At 36.5% G+C, this 18,677-nt stretch overlaps 1 protein-coding gene and 1 non-coding gene across 2 annotated transcripts in view; one reads left to right on the forward strand and one right to left on the reverse strand.

Annotated features, from left to right (window-relative positions):
- Nucleotides 1–18,677, forward strand: part of DIAPH2 (diaphanous related formin 2) — a 913,509-nt gene that overhangs the window by 284,899 nt on the left and 609,933 nt on the right. The window contains exons 17-18 of the mRNA XM_047765864.1: nucleotides 560–868; nucleotides 2,665–2,779. Of these exons, the coding sequence (XP_047621820.1) occupies nucleotides 560–868; nucleotides 2,665–2,779 (424 nt within the window). The remainder of the gene's footprint in view (nucleotides 1–559; nucleotides 869–2,664; nucleotides 2,780–18,677) is intronic.
- LOC125119056 (U6 spliceosomal RNA) lies at nucleotides 2,306–2,412 on the reverse strand. Its single transcript, XR_007133012.1, has one exon. It is a non-coding gene; the product is annotated as a U6 spliceosomal RNA (small nuclear RNA).

Consider the following 18,677-nt stretch of genomic DNA (forward strand, 5'->3'; position numbering starts at 1 on the left):
AGGGTTATAATAAGGATTAAAAGAGATAATAGATGTAAAAATATCTATTTTGATAAATGTATATTATTATGCAAATAAATGTTACTTAGCATTAATTCTTGGTATTAGAAGACAACTAAGTTACTGCTGCTATGAGATAGACTCTTTGTGTAAAGCTAATTGGCCCCAAGAAAATAAAATCTATGATTTTGTATGAATCACCCCATATACATACCAACCAGTCTAACAGGGCCAAGACATATAGAGTACTTCTTCATTGCATGTATTTATGATGAAAGGTAAGTTTTCATTAGTTTGGAGGAGTGTTTCACAAAATCTTTGAGGATGCCAACTTTCCTAGCCTTAGTATATTAACACAGTCAGTCATTATCCAGGCTATATAATGCTTATCGAAAACCTTTGCAAGTCTTTTACATGTACTATTAAGCCCTTAATAGTACATGTACTATTAAATAAATTGTAAAGAAACCAACCACAAATGTCTCTCCTGATTAAGTTTTCTTTGCTACTATACTTTACTGTAAGCATTTAAATAAACATTGGGTTTTGTATATTTCAGGGACATGGACTCTCAGGTGCATCAGGCATTCCAGGCCCCCCTCCACCGCCTCCATTGCCAGGTGTTGGGCCACCCTCAGCCCCACCCCCACCAGCGCCACCTCTACCTGGAGTAGGTCCTCCTCCTCCTCCACCTCCTTTACCTGGAGGGCCTGGAATACCACCGCCTTTGTTTGGGGGACCTCCTCCACCACCTCCCCTTGGAGGAATTCCTCCTCCTCCAGGAACAGTACTTGATCTGCCCCATGGAATGAAGCAGAAAAAAATATATAAACCTGAGGTGTCCATGAAGAGAATCAACTGGTCAAAGGTAATACTCTGGGGCTTTCTGGCTTTGTGTAGCAACTGTTGATCATTAATGTGTGAATGCTAACATTGCTACATGTAAGTATGATAAATATTAGAGATCATGACTGCTGATTCTTTTGCTTTCGTTTGTTTGAGTTCACCATCTCACCTCCATCTTCCAGTTCGAGTAGCTAGAGAATCAGAAACTCCATAGATATCTTGAAATTAATGTGGGGGGCAAAAGTAAAATCAAAGTGAAAGTGTTTTTAGAGGATAGTATATGAAAAATAGTTTTGTTATTTTACCATTGTTGAATTGCTATAACATTCTTAAATATAATCTTGTATTAATGAGCCTTTTTATTTATTTCTGTTCTTAGAAACTTTTTTTAGTTTTAAACTTTAAGATAGTGTGGAATTTGTGACAGCATTCAGTAGAGACATGAGCTAATTGAGTTTTTTATATGATATATGAAAATTTTTTCTTTTGAATGTGATTTTGTTTTATTATTATCAAATAATGTCTTATAAAATGCTTATTATCAAGATTGACACAGTTTCAAATAGGTAGAAACTAATCTAATGAAAATACAATTACCCAGGCCACCATTTTATTCCAAGACTTACAGTGATATATCCAAAGTATCTGCATATAAAATTGGTTTGGCCAGAATAATGGTTAAATCAGTTTCTTTAAAGTTTTATTGAATTATAGTTGATTTACAACATTGTGATAATTTCTGTTGTATAACAAAGTGATTCACTTATATACATATCCTTTTTTAATCAGTTTTAAAGTTAAACGTATACTTATGCTTTACTCATAAGTGAGGTATAAATATTTTTGGAGTGTAGTTATTTTTTATTAAGTGCAGTACACCACCAAACTATAAGATCCAGAAGCTGATGGCCCAGTTATGTGTGTGTGTAAATGTAATGATATGTTAATATAGTAATTAAGCAGACAGTGTACTGGCAATTACATATCACAAAGCATCATGATATGTACTGAAAAATGCACATTTCTAATACTGAGTTTCAGGGTAGTGGCTACGAGCAGAATTCTGCCGAGCTACACTGCCTGGGTTTAAATCCCATCTTTGCCATTCATTGGCTTGGGCAGCCATTCAAACTTTCTGGAGCTCAGCTTCCTCATCTTTAACGTGGAGATAATCATAAATCCTGCTTCAGGGGATTATTGTGAGGATTAGATTAGATGAGTTAATATGTGAAATCACTTTAAAACAATACCTGACACATTGTAGGGGGTATATAATTGTCAGCTGTTATGATTATTGCAGGGAACCTAGTCGGGAAACATGGGAAATTACTTTGTTTAATCTCAGTTTCTCCATTTTGGAAAATCCAGGAGCAAGAAGAATGTATGTAAGTTGGGGGAGGGATTTACTAAAATGTGTTTAAGATTCCTTATAGTAGAAGATTATTATTTTTTAATGCTTTTTTACATGGAACGCTTCACAAATTTGCGTGTCATACTTGCACAGGGGCCATGCTAATCTTTTCTGTATCATTCCAATTTTAGTATATGTGTTGCCGAAGCGAGCACTAGTAGAAGATTTTTAAAATGTAATTTTCTATGTTGTCTATTGCTATCATGTATTTTTCTGTACACTGATAGAAGTCTGTGGCTTTCCCAAATGAATTTTTACTTAAAAAGTGTTATTTTGAAAGATCCTAAAATCAATTTAGTAGGTAGATAAATAAAGATAATTTTATTCAACATTGGGTAAAGTAAATTAGTTGAAAAAATAAGTATGAAATGATAATTTAAAACTATTCTTTGTTACTTTTGTTTTAGATTGAACCCAAAGAATTATCTGAGAGCTGTTTCTGGTTGAAAGTTAAGGAGGACAAGTTTGAAAATCCAGATCTTTTTGCAAAACTGGCACTGAATTTTGCTACACAAATGAAAGGTATGTTTTTAATATAAAGTTCTTATCCTGATATATTGAATTCAGTGCTTTGCTAAAAATTTCTAGTAGCTTATACAAGTATAATTTTTCCACACTGTATATATTTCAAACGTAAGTCGATTGACATATGAACTATATTTTACTTGGCAACTAAAGGATAGCTCTTTTTCCTTTTAAACTTATTTTCCATAAATGTTATTATGCAACTGAAAATGTGTTTTTTATTGTTTAATATGAGACTTATACTCCTGTATTATAAAGTTTTCATTTTTTAATTACTCAATGACTTTATTACATTTATAGTTGTACAATGATCATCACAATCCAATTTTATAGGATTTCCATCCCCAAACCCCAGTGCATCCCCCACCCTTCAAACACTCTCCTTTGGAAACAATAAGTTTTTCAAAGTCTGTGAGTCAGTATCTGTTTGGCAAAGAAGTTCATTGTGTTCTTTTTTCAGATTCCACATGTCAATGAAAGCATTTGATGTTGGTGTCTCATTGATCTGACTGACTTCACTTAGTATAATAATTTCTAGGTCCATCCATGTTGCTAAAAATTCCAGTATTTTGTTCCTTTTAATGGCTGAGTCATATTCCATTGTGTATATGTACCACTTCTTATTGATCCACTCCTCTGTTGATGCACATTTAGGTTGTTTCCATGTCTTGGCTATTGAAAATAGGGCTGCAATGAACATTGGAGTACATGTGTCTTTGCGAGTCATGGTTTTCTCTAGATAGATGGCCAGTAGTGGGATTGCTGGATCAAATGGTAGTTCTACGTGTAGTTTTCTGAGGACTCTCTATACTGTTTTCCACAGTGGTTGCACCAATTTACAATCTCACTGAAAGTGTCATAGGGTTCCTTTTTCTCCACACCCTCTCCAGCACTTACTGTTTCTAGACTTTTTGATGGTGGCCATTCTGGCTGGTGTAAGGTAGTACATCGTAGTGGATTTGATTGGCATTTCCCTAATCGTGAGTGATGTTGAACATCTTTTCATGTGTTTTTTGGCCATTCATGTGTCTTGTTTGGAGGATCATCTGTTTAGTTCTTCTGCCCATTTTTGGATGGGGTTGTTTGTTTTTTTGGTATGCAGCTGCAGAAGGTATTTATAAATTTTGGAGATTAATCCCTTGTCAGTGGATTCACTTGCAAAGATTTTCTCCCATTGTGTGGGTTATCTTTTTGTTATGTTGAGGCTTTCCTTTGCTGTGCAGGGACTTTTTTTTTTGTCTTTTTTTTTTCTATTTTTTGGGCCGCTCCTGCGGCATATGGAGGTTCCCAGGCTAGGGGTCTAATCGGAGCTGTAGCTGCCGGCCTACGCCAGAGCCACAGCAACGCAGGATCCGAGCCGTGTCTGCAACCTACACCACAGCTCACGGCAATGCTGGATCGTTAACCCACTGAGCAAGGGCAGGGACTGAACCCGCAACCTCATGGTTCCTAGTCGGATTCGTTAACCACTGCACCACGACGGGAACTCCATTTTTTTTTTTTTTTTTTTTTGCAGAAACATTTAAGTTTGATTAGGTCCCATGTGTTTATTTTTATTTTTACTGTCATTGCTCTAAGAGGTGGATCTGAGAAGATGTTGCTATGGTTTATGTCAGAGTGTGTTTGGCCTATGTTTTCCTCTAAGAGTTTTAGAGTGTCTGGTTTTGTATCTAGGTCTTTCATCCATTTGGAGTTTATTTTTGTGTATGGTGTTAGGGAGTGTTCTCATTTCATTCTTTTCCCTGTGGCTGTCCAGTTTTCCCAGCACCACTTATTGACCAAGCTGTCTTTCTGTCTTTGTGCCAGTAGCATACAGTTTTGATGACCATTGCTTTGTAGTATAGTCCGAGGTCTGGGAGGCTGATTCCTCCAGCTTAATTTTTCTTTTTCAGGATGTTTTTGGCTATTCTGGGTCTTTTTTTTTTTTTTTGCCTTTTCTAGGGCCACTCTTGTGGCATATGGAGGTCTCCAGGGTAGGGGTCTAATTGGAGCAGTACCACCAGAATACACCAGAGCCACAGCAATTCAGGATCCAAGCAGCACCTGTGACCTACACCAAAGCTCATGGCAACACGGGATCCTTAACCCACTGAGCAGGGCCAGGGATCAAACCTATAACCTCATGGTTCCTAGTTGGATTTGTTAACTACTGGCCATGATGGGAACTCCTATTCTGGGCCTTTTGTGCTTCCAAACAAACTTTAAAATATTTTGTTAGAGTTCTGTAATAAATGTCCTTGGTAGTTTGATAGGGACTGCATTGACTACGTTGATTACCTTGGGTAGTATAGTCTTTTTGTTAATATTGACTCTTCCAATCTAAGAGCATGATAAGTCTTTCCATCTGTTTGTGTCATCTTTGATTTCTTTCATCAGTGTCTTATACTTTCCAGAGCACAGGGCTTTTGTCTCTTTAGGTAGGTTTACTCCTAGGTATTTTATTCTTTTGGATGCAATGGTAAACGGGATTGCTTCCCTAATTTCTCTTTCTGATCTTTCATTGGTAGTGTATAGAAATGCCATTGATTTCTGTGTATTAATTTTGTATCCTGTGACTTTGCCAAATTCATGGATGAGCTCTAACAGTTTTCTGGTAGGGTCTTTAGGATTCTCTAGGTATAGGATCATGTCATCTGCAAATAATGATAGTTTTCCTTCTTCTTTTCCAATATGGATTCCTTTTATTTCGTTCTCTTCTCCAATTGCTGTTGCTAGGACTTCAAAAACTGTGTCTTGTTCCTGATCTCAGCAGGAATTCTTTTAGCTTTTCACTATTGAGAATGATGTTTGCTGTGGGTTTCTCATATATGACCTTGATTATATTGAGGTAGGTTCCCTCTATTCCCACTTTCTGAAGGTATTTTTTTATCAGAAATGGGTGTTGGATTTTGTCAAAGACTTTTTCTGCATCTATTGAAAGGATCGTATGATTTTTATTCTTCAGTTTCTTGATGTGGTGTAGCTCACTGATGGATTTGTGGATATTGAAGAACCCTTGCATCCCTGGGATAAATCCCACTTGATCATGACGTCCAATCCTTTTAATATATTCTTGGATGTGGTTTGCTAGTATTTTGTTGAGGGTTTTTGCATTGATGTTCATCAGTGAAATTGGCCTGTAGTTTTCTTTTTCTGTGGTATCTTTGTCTGGTTTTGGTATCAGGGTGATGGCCTCAGAGAATGAGTTGGGGAGTATCCCTTCCTCTGCAATATTTTGGAAAAAGTTTCAGAAGTGTAGGTGTTAGCTCTTCTCTAAATGTTTGATAGAATTTGCCTGTGAATCCATCTGATCCTGGACTTTTGTTTGTTGAAAGTATTTTAATCACAGTTTCAATTTCAGTTCTTGCGATTGGTCCATTCATTCTTTACATTTATCTTGGTTTAGTCTTGTAAGATTGTACGTTTCTAAGAATTTGTCCATTTCTTCTAGGTTTTCCGCTTTATTTGGCATATAGTTGCATATAGTAGTCTCTTATGATCCTTTGTATTTCTGTGATGTCCTGTTGTTACTTCTCCTTTTTCATTTCTAATTTTATTGATTTGAGTCCTCTCTCTTTTTTGCTTGATAAATCTGGCTAAAGGTTCATCAATTTTGTTGATCTTTTCCAAGAATCAGCCTTTCATTTCATTGATCTTTTCTATGGTTTCCTTTGTTTCTATTTCATTGATTTCTGCTCTGATCTTTATGATTTCTTTCCTTCTACTAACTTTAGCTCTTGTCTATTCTTCTCTCTCTAGCTGCTTTAGATGTAAAGTTAGCTTGTTTATTTGAGCTTTTTCTTGTTTCCTGAAGTGGGCTTGTATTGCTATAAACTTTCCTCTGAGAATGGCTTTGGCTGCATCCCATAGGTTTTGGAGTGTCATATAGTCCTTGTCATTTGCTTTTAGGTATTTTTAAGTTTCCTCTTTGATTTCTTCAGTGATCCATTGGTTGTTTAGTGCCATGTTGTTTAGTCTCCACATGTTTGTGGTTTTTGCAGTTTTTTTCTTGTTGTTGATATTTAGTTGCATAGCATTGTGGTCGGAAAAGATGCTTGATATGATTTCAGTTTTCTTAAAATGTACCGAGGTTGGATTTGTAGCCCAGAATGCAATCAATCCTAGATAATGTTCCATGTGCGCTTGAGAACAATGTGTATTTTGGTGCTTTTGGATGGAATATCCTATAAATATCTATTAAGTCCATCTGGTTTTATGCTTCATTCAGGGCCTGTGTTTCCTTATTGATTTTCTCTCTGGTTGATCTGTCCATTGCTGTAAGTGGGGTGTTAATGTCCCCCACTATTATTGTGTTATTATCGATTTGTCCTTTTAAGGTTGCTAGCACTTGCCTTATATATTGTGGTGAATCTAGGTTGTGTGCTTAGATACTTAAAGTTGGTGAATCTTCCTCTTGTATTCATCCATTGATTATTATGTAGTTACCTCCTTGTCCCTCAAAATATTCCTCATTTTAAAGTCTATTTTGTCCGATACGAGCATTGATACTCCAGCTTTCTTTTGATTCCCATTTGCATGGAATATTTTCTTCCACCATCTCACTTTCCATTTGTATGTGTCCCTAGAAGTGAAGTGGGTCTCTTGAAGACATCATATATATGGGTCTTGTTTTTGTGTCCATTCAGCCAGTCTATGTCTTTTGGTTGGGGCGTTTAGTCCATTCACATTTAAGGTAATTATTGATATGAATGTTCCTATTGCCATTATATTAATTGCTTTGGATTTGTTTTTGTTGCTCTTTTTTCTTTCCTTCTTCCCTTGTTCTCTCCTCTTCTGGTTTGATGACTATCTTTAGTGTTGTCATTTGAGTTGATTTTTCTAATTTCTGTGTGTATCAATTGTAGATATTTGGTTTGAAGTTACTCTGAAGTTTTGATATGAGTCTACATGTATGTGAAATTGTTTTAAGTTGTTGGTCTCTTAACTGCAAGTGCATCTCTAGTGTCCTGCATTTGTACCCTCCTCATGATTTCTGATTTTGGTGGCATAATTGTGCCTGGATGATTTTGTATCTTTACTGTATATATACCTTTACTGGTGAGCCTTGTCATTTGTCGAATTTTTGTTTTCTGTTGCTGTCTTTTCTTTTCTGCCCAGAGAAGTTCTTTTACTTTTTGTTGTAAGGCCGGTTTAGTGTTGCTGAATTCTCTCAGCTTTTGCTTATCTGTGAAGGTTTTGATTTCTCCTTCCAATCTGAATGAGAGCCTTGCTGGGTAAAGTCATCTTGGTTGGAGGTTTTTTTCCTTTCATCACGTTAAGTGTATCATGCCACTCCCTTCTGGCCTGCAGAGTTTCTGCTGAAAGATCTGCCGATAACCTTATTGTGGTTCCCTTGTATGTTATTTGTTTCTTCTCCCTAGCTGCTTTCAAGATGTTCTCTTTGTCTTTAATTTTGGTCAGTTGGGTTAATGTGTGTCTCGGGGTATTCCTCCTTGGGTTTATTTTGTATGGTACTCGTTGTGCTTCCCGGATTTGAGTGAGTGGTTCCTTTCCCATGTTAGGGATGCGTTCGGCTATTATCTCTTGGAATGTGTTTTCTGTCCCCTTCTCTCTCTCTCTTCGCCTGCTGGCACCCCTTTAATATGGATGTTGGTGCATTTAATGTTGTCCCAGAGTTCTCTGAGACTCTCTATATTTGTTTTCAATCTTCTCTTTTCTGTTCCACATCCATAATTTCTACTTATCTGTCCTCCATCTCGCTTATTTGTTCTTCTGCCTCCTGTATCCTGCTGTTGGCTGCTTCTAGTGAATTTTTAATTTCAGTTATTGTATTTTGCATCTCTTCTCGTTTAAGTTTTATATCTTGCATCTCTTTGCTCAGTGTTTCCTGTGAGTTATCCATCTTTGCCTCCAGTTTATTTCCAATGTCTTGCATCTTCCTCAGCATCAACAATCTAAAGTCTTTTTCCTGGAGGCTGAGAATATCCTCATGGCTTAGCTGTTTTCCTGGGGTTTTTCCTTTCTCCCTCATCTGAGTTATAGTTCTCTGTCTTTTCATTTTTATAGGTTTTTGGCGTGGTGACCTTTTTACAGATAATCAGGTTGTAGCCGCTCTTCCTTCTGGTGTCTGCCCCCCTTGTGGCTGAAGTTGGTCTGGGGGCTTGCTGTAGGCTTCCTGATGGGAGGGGCTGATGCCTGCCCCCTGGTAGGTGGAGCTGATTCCTATCCCTCTGGTGGGTGGGGCTTAGTCTCTGGATGGGATTAGAGGCAGCTGTGTGCCTGAGGGGTCTTTAGGCAGCCTGTTTTCTGAGGGGTGGGGCTGTGATCCCACCTGGATTGTTGTTTGGCCTGGGGCTTCTCAGTGCTGACTGATGAGTAGGGCCAGTTTTTCCCAAAAAGGCCACCTCCAGAGAAAGGCCTGCTGCTGAATATTCGCAAGATATTTGATTGCAATGTCCTACCTCCACAACAAGTCACATTCACCCCCTGTTTTCCCAGTAGATCCTCTACGAACTACAGTCAGGTTTTACCCAGATTCCTATGGAGACTTTGCTTTGCCCTGGGACCCAGTGCATGCGAAAGTCTGTGTGTACCTTTTAAGAATGGGTCACCATTTCCCCCAGTTCGGTGGAGTTCCTGCGCACAAGCCGCACTGGCCTTCAATTCAAGATCCTCTGGGGGCTCTCCCTCCTAGTGCCAGATCCCCATATGTGGGAGTTTATGTGGGTCTTAGAAGTCTCAGTCTTGTAGGCAAGTCTCTGTGAACCAGTTAGTTTCCAGTCTGTGGAGCTTCCCACCCGTGAGGTATGGGGTTGCTTATGTCACATTTTCACCCCTCCTACCTCTTGATGTGGCCTCCTCTTTTTCTTCTGGAGTAGCTTATCTTTTTCAAGGTTTTCCGTTCTTTTGGTTAAGGATTGCTCATCATGTAGTTGTAAATTTTGTTTTCAGGAGAGAAGTTGAGCTCCAGTCTTTCTATTCCGCCATCTTAATCCAATCTAAAGTTTTCATTTTTACTGGGAAGCAGAGGAGATGAATTTTTCATTCACCATAAAAGAGAATATCATGTAACAGAATACTAATGGCTGAGAAGTTTTCATGAAATTGCAATAGGATTGGTAGTATAGTGCTTATATAGTGGTACATTTTTACTAATTCATTTGGTTTCTTAGGAAATTTAGTAGGTTTTTTTTGTAAGCAGATTTTCTGAAATAACATCAAAATATGATACCTAATAAGTATATTTTACTGATTTGATAATTGAGTACCTTCTTTATGATTAAATCCTTAATCTCTTATGAATTTTACACCTAATATTGGTACTTCTCAATCTCATATTTAGTCATCATGGCTTGTGAATTTTTGTGCTTTTTTAAACATTATTATTTTACTAATTAGTGCCAAATTGATAGTTTAGTTAAGCATAGAAGTTTTTTCAGCTTGAGTCTTTATACCTAAGAAATTGATGTATTCCACATTCCCATGCCCTTGGAATTAGCACCTTTACCATTCATTTGTCTGATTTGTCACAACATACCCTAGAATATGAGAATGTGAATTTTGAAAGTTTCAGAGAGAGAGAGAGGGAGAGAGGTGAAAATTATTCCTGTTCAGTCCTTCTATCTTTTCTTGTGCACTGGAGGTTCTTGTGCTGTTTGTTTTTCTGTGTCAGCTGAACTCTCATACACACAAATCTGGGGTGACTAGAGTGTTCTGAAGAAGTTTGATATTTGAAAAAATTCCTTCCATTAAAGTCTTTTTTTCCTCTGTCTTATTTGCTACAGTAGACTTCATATTTAAGAGTTCTTCAAGGACTCCTGAGGTTTTTGTTTATTATAATCATTTTTTGAAGTTGAAAAAATGTAATGTGCTATATCAAAGTATTAATATTAAAATGTGTGGTAAACATATTCCTTCCTTCCCAGACTTACAGCTTCTTCCCCAGAGAAAACCCCTCTTACTGATTTCTCACATTGCTTCCTAGAAATAGTCTTTGCATCTAGAAGCATATATATGTGTATTGTTCTTTGTTTTTTTGCTTCTGTTTTCACTTTATTATACTTGGATATTATTCCACAGTAGTTTATGCATATCTGTTATGTTCTCTCTACACACTTCATAGAAGTCTGTAGTAGTAGCCTATCTGTATTTAACCAGTCCCCTGTTGCCAGATATTTAGATTAGTTCTCATCTTTTGCTATTTCAAGAAATCCTGTGGTGAACATGTATACCTTCACACACATAATATATATATGTAGGATAAATTCTAGAAGTGAGATTCCTGGATTAAATGCTCTGTACATTTATAAATTTGATAAACATTATCAAAGCTCCTTCTATAATCTTTTTGTCCGTTTGTAGTGTTACAACTAAAATATATATGAGTATCTGTTTCCCTGCAGTCTTTCCACATCTCAGAGGTGAAATGGTAAATCATCTGTGTTATAGTTTTAACTTTTTTTTTTGTCTTTTTGCCATTTCTAGGGCCGCTCCCACGGCATATGGAGGTTCCCAGGCTAGGGGTCTAATCAGAGCTGAAGCCGCTGGACTACACCAGAGCCACAGCAACGCGGGTTCCGATCCGCGTCTGCCACCTACACCACAGCTCACAGCAACGCTGTATTCTTAACCCACTGAGCGAGGCCAAGGATCGAACCCACAACCTCATGGTTCCTAGTCGGATTCGTTAACCACTGATCTATGACGGGAACTCCTTAACTTCTTCTTTTTTTTTTTTTGTTGTCTTTTTAGGGCTGCACCTGTGGCATATGGAGGTTCCCAGGATAGAGCGCGAATCATAGATGTAGCTGTCAGCCTATATCACAGCCATAGCAATGCCAGATCTGAGCCACATCTGCAACCTACACCATAGCTCACATCGGATCCTTAACACACTGAGCAAGGCCAGAGATGGACCCTGCATCCTCATTGATCCTAGTCAGATTCATTTCTCCTGAGCCATGATGGGAACTCCAGTTTTTACTGCTTCAATTAGGAGTGAAGTTGAGTAGTTTTTCTTCTATTCATAGGCAATTTTAACTTCTTTTTCTGTGAATGTTTCTCTCTAGTTCTTTGTACATTTTGTATTGAACATTTGCTTTTACTTACTAATGTATTTGTTGAGTCCCATAAGAATTATAAGTTTCATAAAATTTTAGAGTCAGTCTGGACCTTAGGAGTGATTATGGCAGACTCTCTTTTAGAAATGAATAAAGTCAATTTTGAGACATAGATGTTAGTATAAAACCCATTAGAGAGTTTTTAAAGGTAGTGTGGTGTAGTGAGAAAAGCCCAGAGAAAATGGAATTACACATATTTGCATTTCACTGTGATACTAGCAATTTCTGACACTGAATTTTCTCATTTGTAAAATGGGTAAGGCTAATGTTTAACTAGTAGTGTGAGAATTAAACAAGGTTATATATTTAAAGCACCCAGCATAGTGCTTGACTTAGGAGGCACTCAATAAATATCAATTCCCCTTTCCCTTTCATTTAACATCATGCTGTGTGTGTGTGTTGTTTTAGTTGTTGACAATGCACCTGTTAATTTAGCAAGAGAATCCTCTGCTCTTCTTAGTAGTATTTCATAAAGCTGATCAGTACAAGCCATTTCTACCGTGGTTGCTAAAACCTGATTAAACCAAAGTAAAACTAAAGAAATGTCCTATAAAGGCTCTCATCTACTCACTGCTAAGAATTCTACATTCCCATTTCTCTTGACTCTGATTCTCTAAATTTTCCTTTTTTTTTCTTTTTCTTTTTTCTTTTTCTTTCCTGGCTATACTGTGTCATATGGAGTTCTCAGGCCAGGCATCACATCCAAACCTCATTTGTGACCTATGCCACATCTGTGGCAATGTGAGATCCTTAACTCACTGTGCTAGGCCATGATTGAACCTTCGTCCCACTGCTGCAGTGATGCCACTGATCCTGTTGTGCCATGGTGGTAACTCCTCTCTGAATTTTCTATTCGAAACTACTACTACTTCTGTTTTCCTGATTTTGAATATTTGAGTTCAAATAGGGTTAGGAACACCTTTCAGTACCATTAGTTTTACTAAAATTTATTTCTGAAGGGACATTTAAAGGAATAATTAAGCATCAGCATATTCCAGGCATGTCTAACACAGCCAAAACAAATTTTAATGATACAAGCTGCCATTTATTTTAATAACTGGTGATTGATCTTACTGTAATAGTTGAAGTGCCTTATCATTTGTTAGACCTTGATTCATAATTTTTTCAGTAGGTTGCAGGATGCGTAAGAAATCAGCAGAAAGCTCTGGCTCTATGGAACTCAAACCATACTGCCCTGGTTTTCCTAGTCCCAGGACACCACTTTCTTGCCCATTCTTTTTGCTGTTGTTGCTTTTTAGGGCACACCTGTGGCATATTGAGAGCTGAAGTTGCCAGCCTACACCACAGCCACAGCAATGCAGGATCCGAGCCATGCCTGTGACCTATACCACAGCTCACACCAACACTGGATCCTTAACCCACTGAGCGAGGCCAGGGATTGAACCTGTATCCTCATTGATACTAGTCAGGTTCATTACCCTGAGCCACAATGGGAACTTCTCTTGCCCATTGTGCTATTATTGTTTGCCACCCACTCTGCTGTGTTCTGGAAGGAGTAACACACTCATTCTTTCTAAGACCTATTTCCAAAGCTCTTAGACCCAGTGTTACAAACCCTGTGAGAATTTCCCCCTACTGCAAGGGGTTTGGAGAGCTCCTATCTCTGTTCTCCCTAAATTTGCTATAAAGCATTACTGGTCTGTGTTTTAAGAAAGTGTTTAACTTAGTAGTTTAAAGTTGCTTCAGATTGCTAAATAGAAGTTTTAACATAGAGTAGTTCTAATACCTATGATAGTTAAATATATAAATGTCTAATATGGGAGAGTATCATCAGATTATACTTTCTATTTGAGTTACTTATTCTTAGAGTTGTAGAGAAAATTATTTTAAATTTCCTATTGTAATACAAATAATTATTTCTTTCTTAGGAAGGACTGGACCTCTCATTTAATTCATTTAATTAAAAAAAAATTTTTTTTTTGGCCTTTCCTGTGGCATGTGGAAGTTCCTGGGCCAGGAACTGAACCCACGCCACAGCAGTGATGCTATCGCAGTGACAATGCTGGATCCTCAACCCACTGCACCACAAGAGAACTCCTCATTTAAGTTAATTTATATTTATAGCTTACCCACTATGTACAAAATACTATACTAAGTAGGAGGGAGATAAATGAATAAGGTCTCATCTCTGTATCAGGTAACTTATCTGTTGAGGGAGAGAGAAAGAGGTGCATTCCATTTAGTCAAGTTGTATTAAGCATTAGCTGAAGCTAGATATTTTTAAGAAGCCATAGGAGCACAAAATGGAAATAGTTAATTTTAAGTAGGGCAAATGGAGATCTCAAAAGGGGTATAATTTGAATTGGTCCTTGAAATGTAAGCAAAACGTCAATAGGGAGATGGAAATAAGGCATTCTAGGCAGAGAACATCATTAGCAAAATATGGGGAGGGAGAAATGATGAAAGCACAGCCTGTTGGGTTGGAGCTTGGGGAGTGAAGGTGGTAAGGTGAACTTCAAACTGAGGGAATGAGGTTTTTGTTGTTTAAGCCTTAGGGGCCCAATAATTTGATGATTAACCATCAAGCAGGCCTTTGACAGACAAATGATGAAAATTCACAGATAGGTGATGGACCATTGATTGTGAGTAAATACCAGTAGGCTAGATAAGATATGATGATATCCTGATCTGTATGAATTCTTCATCTCTATGGCTTCTTCTAGTTCCCAAATCCTATGTCCTTATGCTTATAATATTTAGGATCTTCTTACAAGCCATAGTGATGCTGTATGACAAGCTAGGCCTCAAATGCTCTCTGGATTAAGGGGAAAAAAAGTGTCTATATTAGAGGCAGTTGGAAAAGATGCTATTGGTACTTTTGACTATCCATCATATATGTAGCTATTGGAATTTGTATATGTGTTCTAGTTTTATTTGTTATTCAATTTGATGATATTTTGGGACATATAAACATGAAGCCTATAACAATAGTGTCCTTTTCCTTAAAAATATAGTAACTATAGACAATAGTAATAAGATATAAGAATTAAAGTAATGATGGTTATTATTAACTAAAGTTGAAATAATAAAATATATAGGTTATTACTGCTAATTCTAATTAGAATTTCTAGGGTTCTCTAGGCTTAAGGAAGAACAAAGATAGTGTGTATGGAAGTTGTAAGAAATTTCTTTGGTTTTAATGTTGCTTGAAGGAAATGTAAGAAATAAACATAAAAGGTTAATGAAATTTAGTGTCTTCAATAATATATTTCTGTAGTGCAGTTTTACTTTAATAATAGAAAAATTGAGGTTCTATAAATATTTAAATGCTTCTAAATATCATTTTGCAGTGCTTGAAATATTGGCCTACCTTGAAAATTGTGTTGGAACTGAGTATTAAGACTTATTTACGTAAAAGTACTTCTCCTCTAGTGTCATATTTTAAACTGTGTTTCTTAGTCTTACAAACAGCTGGCTGCTTTTGAAAATACCCATCCTTGTTTGCTTGCTTAATAGAGTCTTATATATATAGTGAAGGAATGTAAAGCACGAAAAAAGTGTTAAAACTGAGTTCACCTCTGTCTTCATAATGTAGAAATTATTGAAATTGACTTGAAAATAATTAGATGTCATTTTCAGTGTGCATACCCCCATAAATGGTTCTAAAGTGTCCCGAGAGAGCTGGTGTCCTAACAAATAATTTGTCATTTTAATGACATAATATGCATGCTCTGTAGTGTAAGCTTTAATATGGAGAAGGCTTTAATTTTTTCAGGCAACCAACTACCATACATAATGTGTATATAATTTCCTCCTTTTTTATTATATCTAAATTATTTGGGTTTCTCTCTATAAACTAATTATCCTTATCACCTTATCAGAAAACCTTTTTATTGTGAACATTTTAGGTGATTTAAGTTTGGTAACACATGCTTTTATTTCCATTGGCATGTTCTGGCATCAATCAGTCACCTCTTTCATGTAGAAGAGATAACAAGGAATTCATGAACCAGAGATATATGCCATTGTTTCATTATAAGAGTCACTAATTGTAGAGAGAAGTGGAAACAGTGTATCTTCAGCCTTCTCAATGAGTAAGCTTCAAAATAGCTCTTTCTTTATATGTTGGTGATGGTGTGGTGACTGCACCACTTCTGCTACCTACACCATCACTCCTATTACTACTACTAATAGCAATCATAATAATACCAATAATAGAACACTTATTAAGCATTTGCTATGTCCCATGAGCTGTGATAAGCATTTTAAATTCATATCTCATTTAGCCCTCACACCAACCCTAGATACCTGCATTATTGCTTTATAGAAGAAACTGAGACTGTGGAAGATGAGGCAGTGTAGCTTGTTTACATAACTACTAAGCGGCAAAGCTGAGTTTTGAACCCAGGTTTATTCTTTAATTACCTCCTTGCATTGTTAAGTGGCTTTTATGCTCTTAGTAATCTGTACGTTTTGTTGCATAGTTAACTGATCCCTTTTTAAAGCTTTAGTTTCACATATATTATCTTGTGAAATGCGTAATCCTCTTATTATTCTGGTGCTGAAGATACTTCTTTAGAACTTAAACCAAAGCTAGGAAGTTGTATTTTTGGCAGGGAACAAGATTATTTTTTGTATGGCTAAGATTTTTTTTAAGACATTTTCTGCAAAGAATCTATCAGTTGTAAAGCACTGCTATGACTTGTGGTCTGTCTCTTCTAATAATGAATGAAGGGATGTGGTCTTCATGTCATTAGGCATTTGGTAAGGATATATCAATATACATGGGATACATAAAGTAATGAAATCAGTTTTTCACAGGGCTCCTTTGAGGTTAGCTTTATAACATTATAGACACCTCGTGTTATTTTAATATGACACTTTTTAGCTATGAGTTAGTGAGACTGTCTCTCCCCATTTTAGTAATTTTTGCTTCTAAACATTGTATGAATTAAGCACAATAACAGGTGTTCGGTGGAAGCATGTACAATTCACACAGATACTCATTCACATTTAGAATTATTATTCAAGCTAAGTTAGTTGTATTTTGGCAAATAGAAATTATTTACATTGAAATCCAGTGGAATTTTTAACCACAGCTATATCAAACTATAAAAGGGCATGTTTTGTTCCTGCTGTATATTGATGGCAGTTAAACCAGTTCCAGGCTATGTATATTTTGCATGATGTAAGAAGTAAGAGTGAGAGGTTTCTCTGATTTGTTTAAGAGAAATATATTTAATTTAGGGAAGTGCAAATCTGGTAGCTTTTCTGAAGCATTATATATAAGTAATCCCTTTGGTCAGTCCTTGTTGATGAAAGTAAATTGTTTATTTTTAATATGTTATTCAATAATATCTGGGTATTATCTTGTTTCCCCTAATTTTTAACTATAGTTTTGGTATTATTATTAAAAATTATATTCATATTGTTATTTTTTGGGTTTTGTTGTAGTTTTGTTTTTATTTTTTCCAATTTTATTGTAGTATAATTGACATATAATGTGTAAGTTTAGGGTGTAGAACATAATGATATGATGATTGATATATGAATGTGGCAAAATTATTACCACGGACAGTGAGTTTTGTTAACATCCATCACCTCACATAGTTATAAATTCTTTTCCTTGTAATGGGAACTTTTAAGATTTACTCTCTTAGCAACTCTCAAATATACAGTAAAGTATTATTCACTATAGTTGTTACAGTCTTCATTACATCCCCAGAACATATTTATTTTATAAGTGGAAATTTGTATCTTTTGTCCATCCTCACCCTATTGCTTTACACTGCCCCACCTCTGGCAATCACAAATTTCTCTGTTTCTATGAGTATATCATTATTTTAAAACAATGTTTAACACCTCGTAAGGTGTGTTGATTGAGTGAGCTAAATTTATTAAGTGCCCTTCAGACACTGTATGGAAGATGATCCAAGAAATTCAAAATTATAACTTAAAAGTATCACTTCCATTTTAACACAAGTTTTTTAGTAATACAATTACTCTAAAAAACAGATCCACATTTTTGTGTATGACTATCATGTTGAAAGAATTTTACCTTTTTATTTTATTGTTGTGGATAATGTTAATTGCCTATAGCTACATAACAAATTATTCCAAAATTTAGCAACTTAAAGGAACACACATTTATTTTTTCACAGTTTCTGGAGTTTTGGCAGAGCTCAGATGAGTCTTTTTGCTCAGGGTCCCTCATAAGGCTGCATAAGTGGTGGTGTTAGGGTTGTGGTCTTATCTGAAGGATCAAGTGGGGGATGTTTGTTTTTAAGCTCACCTGTATAATTTTTGACAGCATTCAGTTTCTCCAGGATTATTGCACTGAGGACCTCCATTTTTCTTTCCTGGCTATTGTCTAGAGGCTGCTCTCAGTTCCTTGCCTCATGGGGCTCCCAGTAGTGCAGCTCACAAAAGGCAGTGCATTCCCAGAAGTGAAGAGAGAATGAAAGCAAAAAGGAAGTCAGTGTTTTGTAATCCAATTTCATCATTGGCAGCAATTAACTAGGTCTAGCCCTCACACACATGGGGAGGAAATTACTCAAGGCCATGAATACCAGGAGACAGAGTGCATTTGGGACCCATTTCAGAAGCTGCCTACCATATGGATATATACAATTTAATTTCTCAGTAATTACAAGTGCAATGACATCTCTCTCCTTGATGACTTCAACAGAATCCTAAGTGGTGTCTGCCTTCAGGTCTTTCCTTGCAATCAGTTTTTTACAACCTAATAAGATTTTCTTTCTAAAGTATAAATTAGCATGGCACTCTTGGAACATTTCACCGACCACCCATTTTATTTTCAAGGGGACGTTTAAACTAATGCCTTTCAAGGTGATTTGCTTCTTCACTCCCCCTAA

This window comes from Phacochoerus africanus, chromosome X (assembly GCF_016906955.1).
Source record: "Phacochoerus africanus isolate WHEZ1 chromosome X, ROS_Pafr_v1, whole genome shotgun sequence".
Lineage (NCBI taxonomy): Eukaryota > Metazoa > Chordata > Mammalia > Artiodactyla > Suidae > Phacochoerus > Phacochoerus africanus.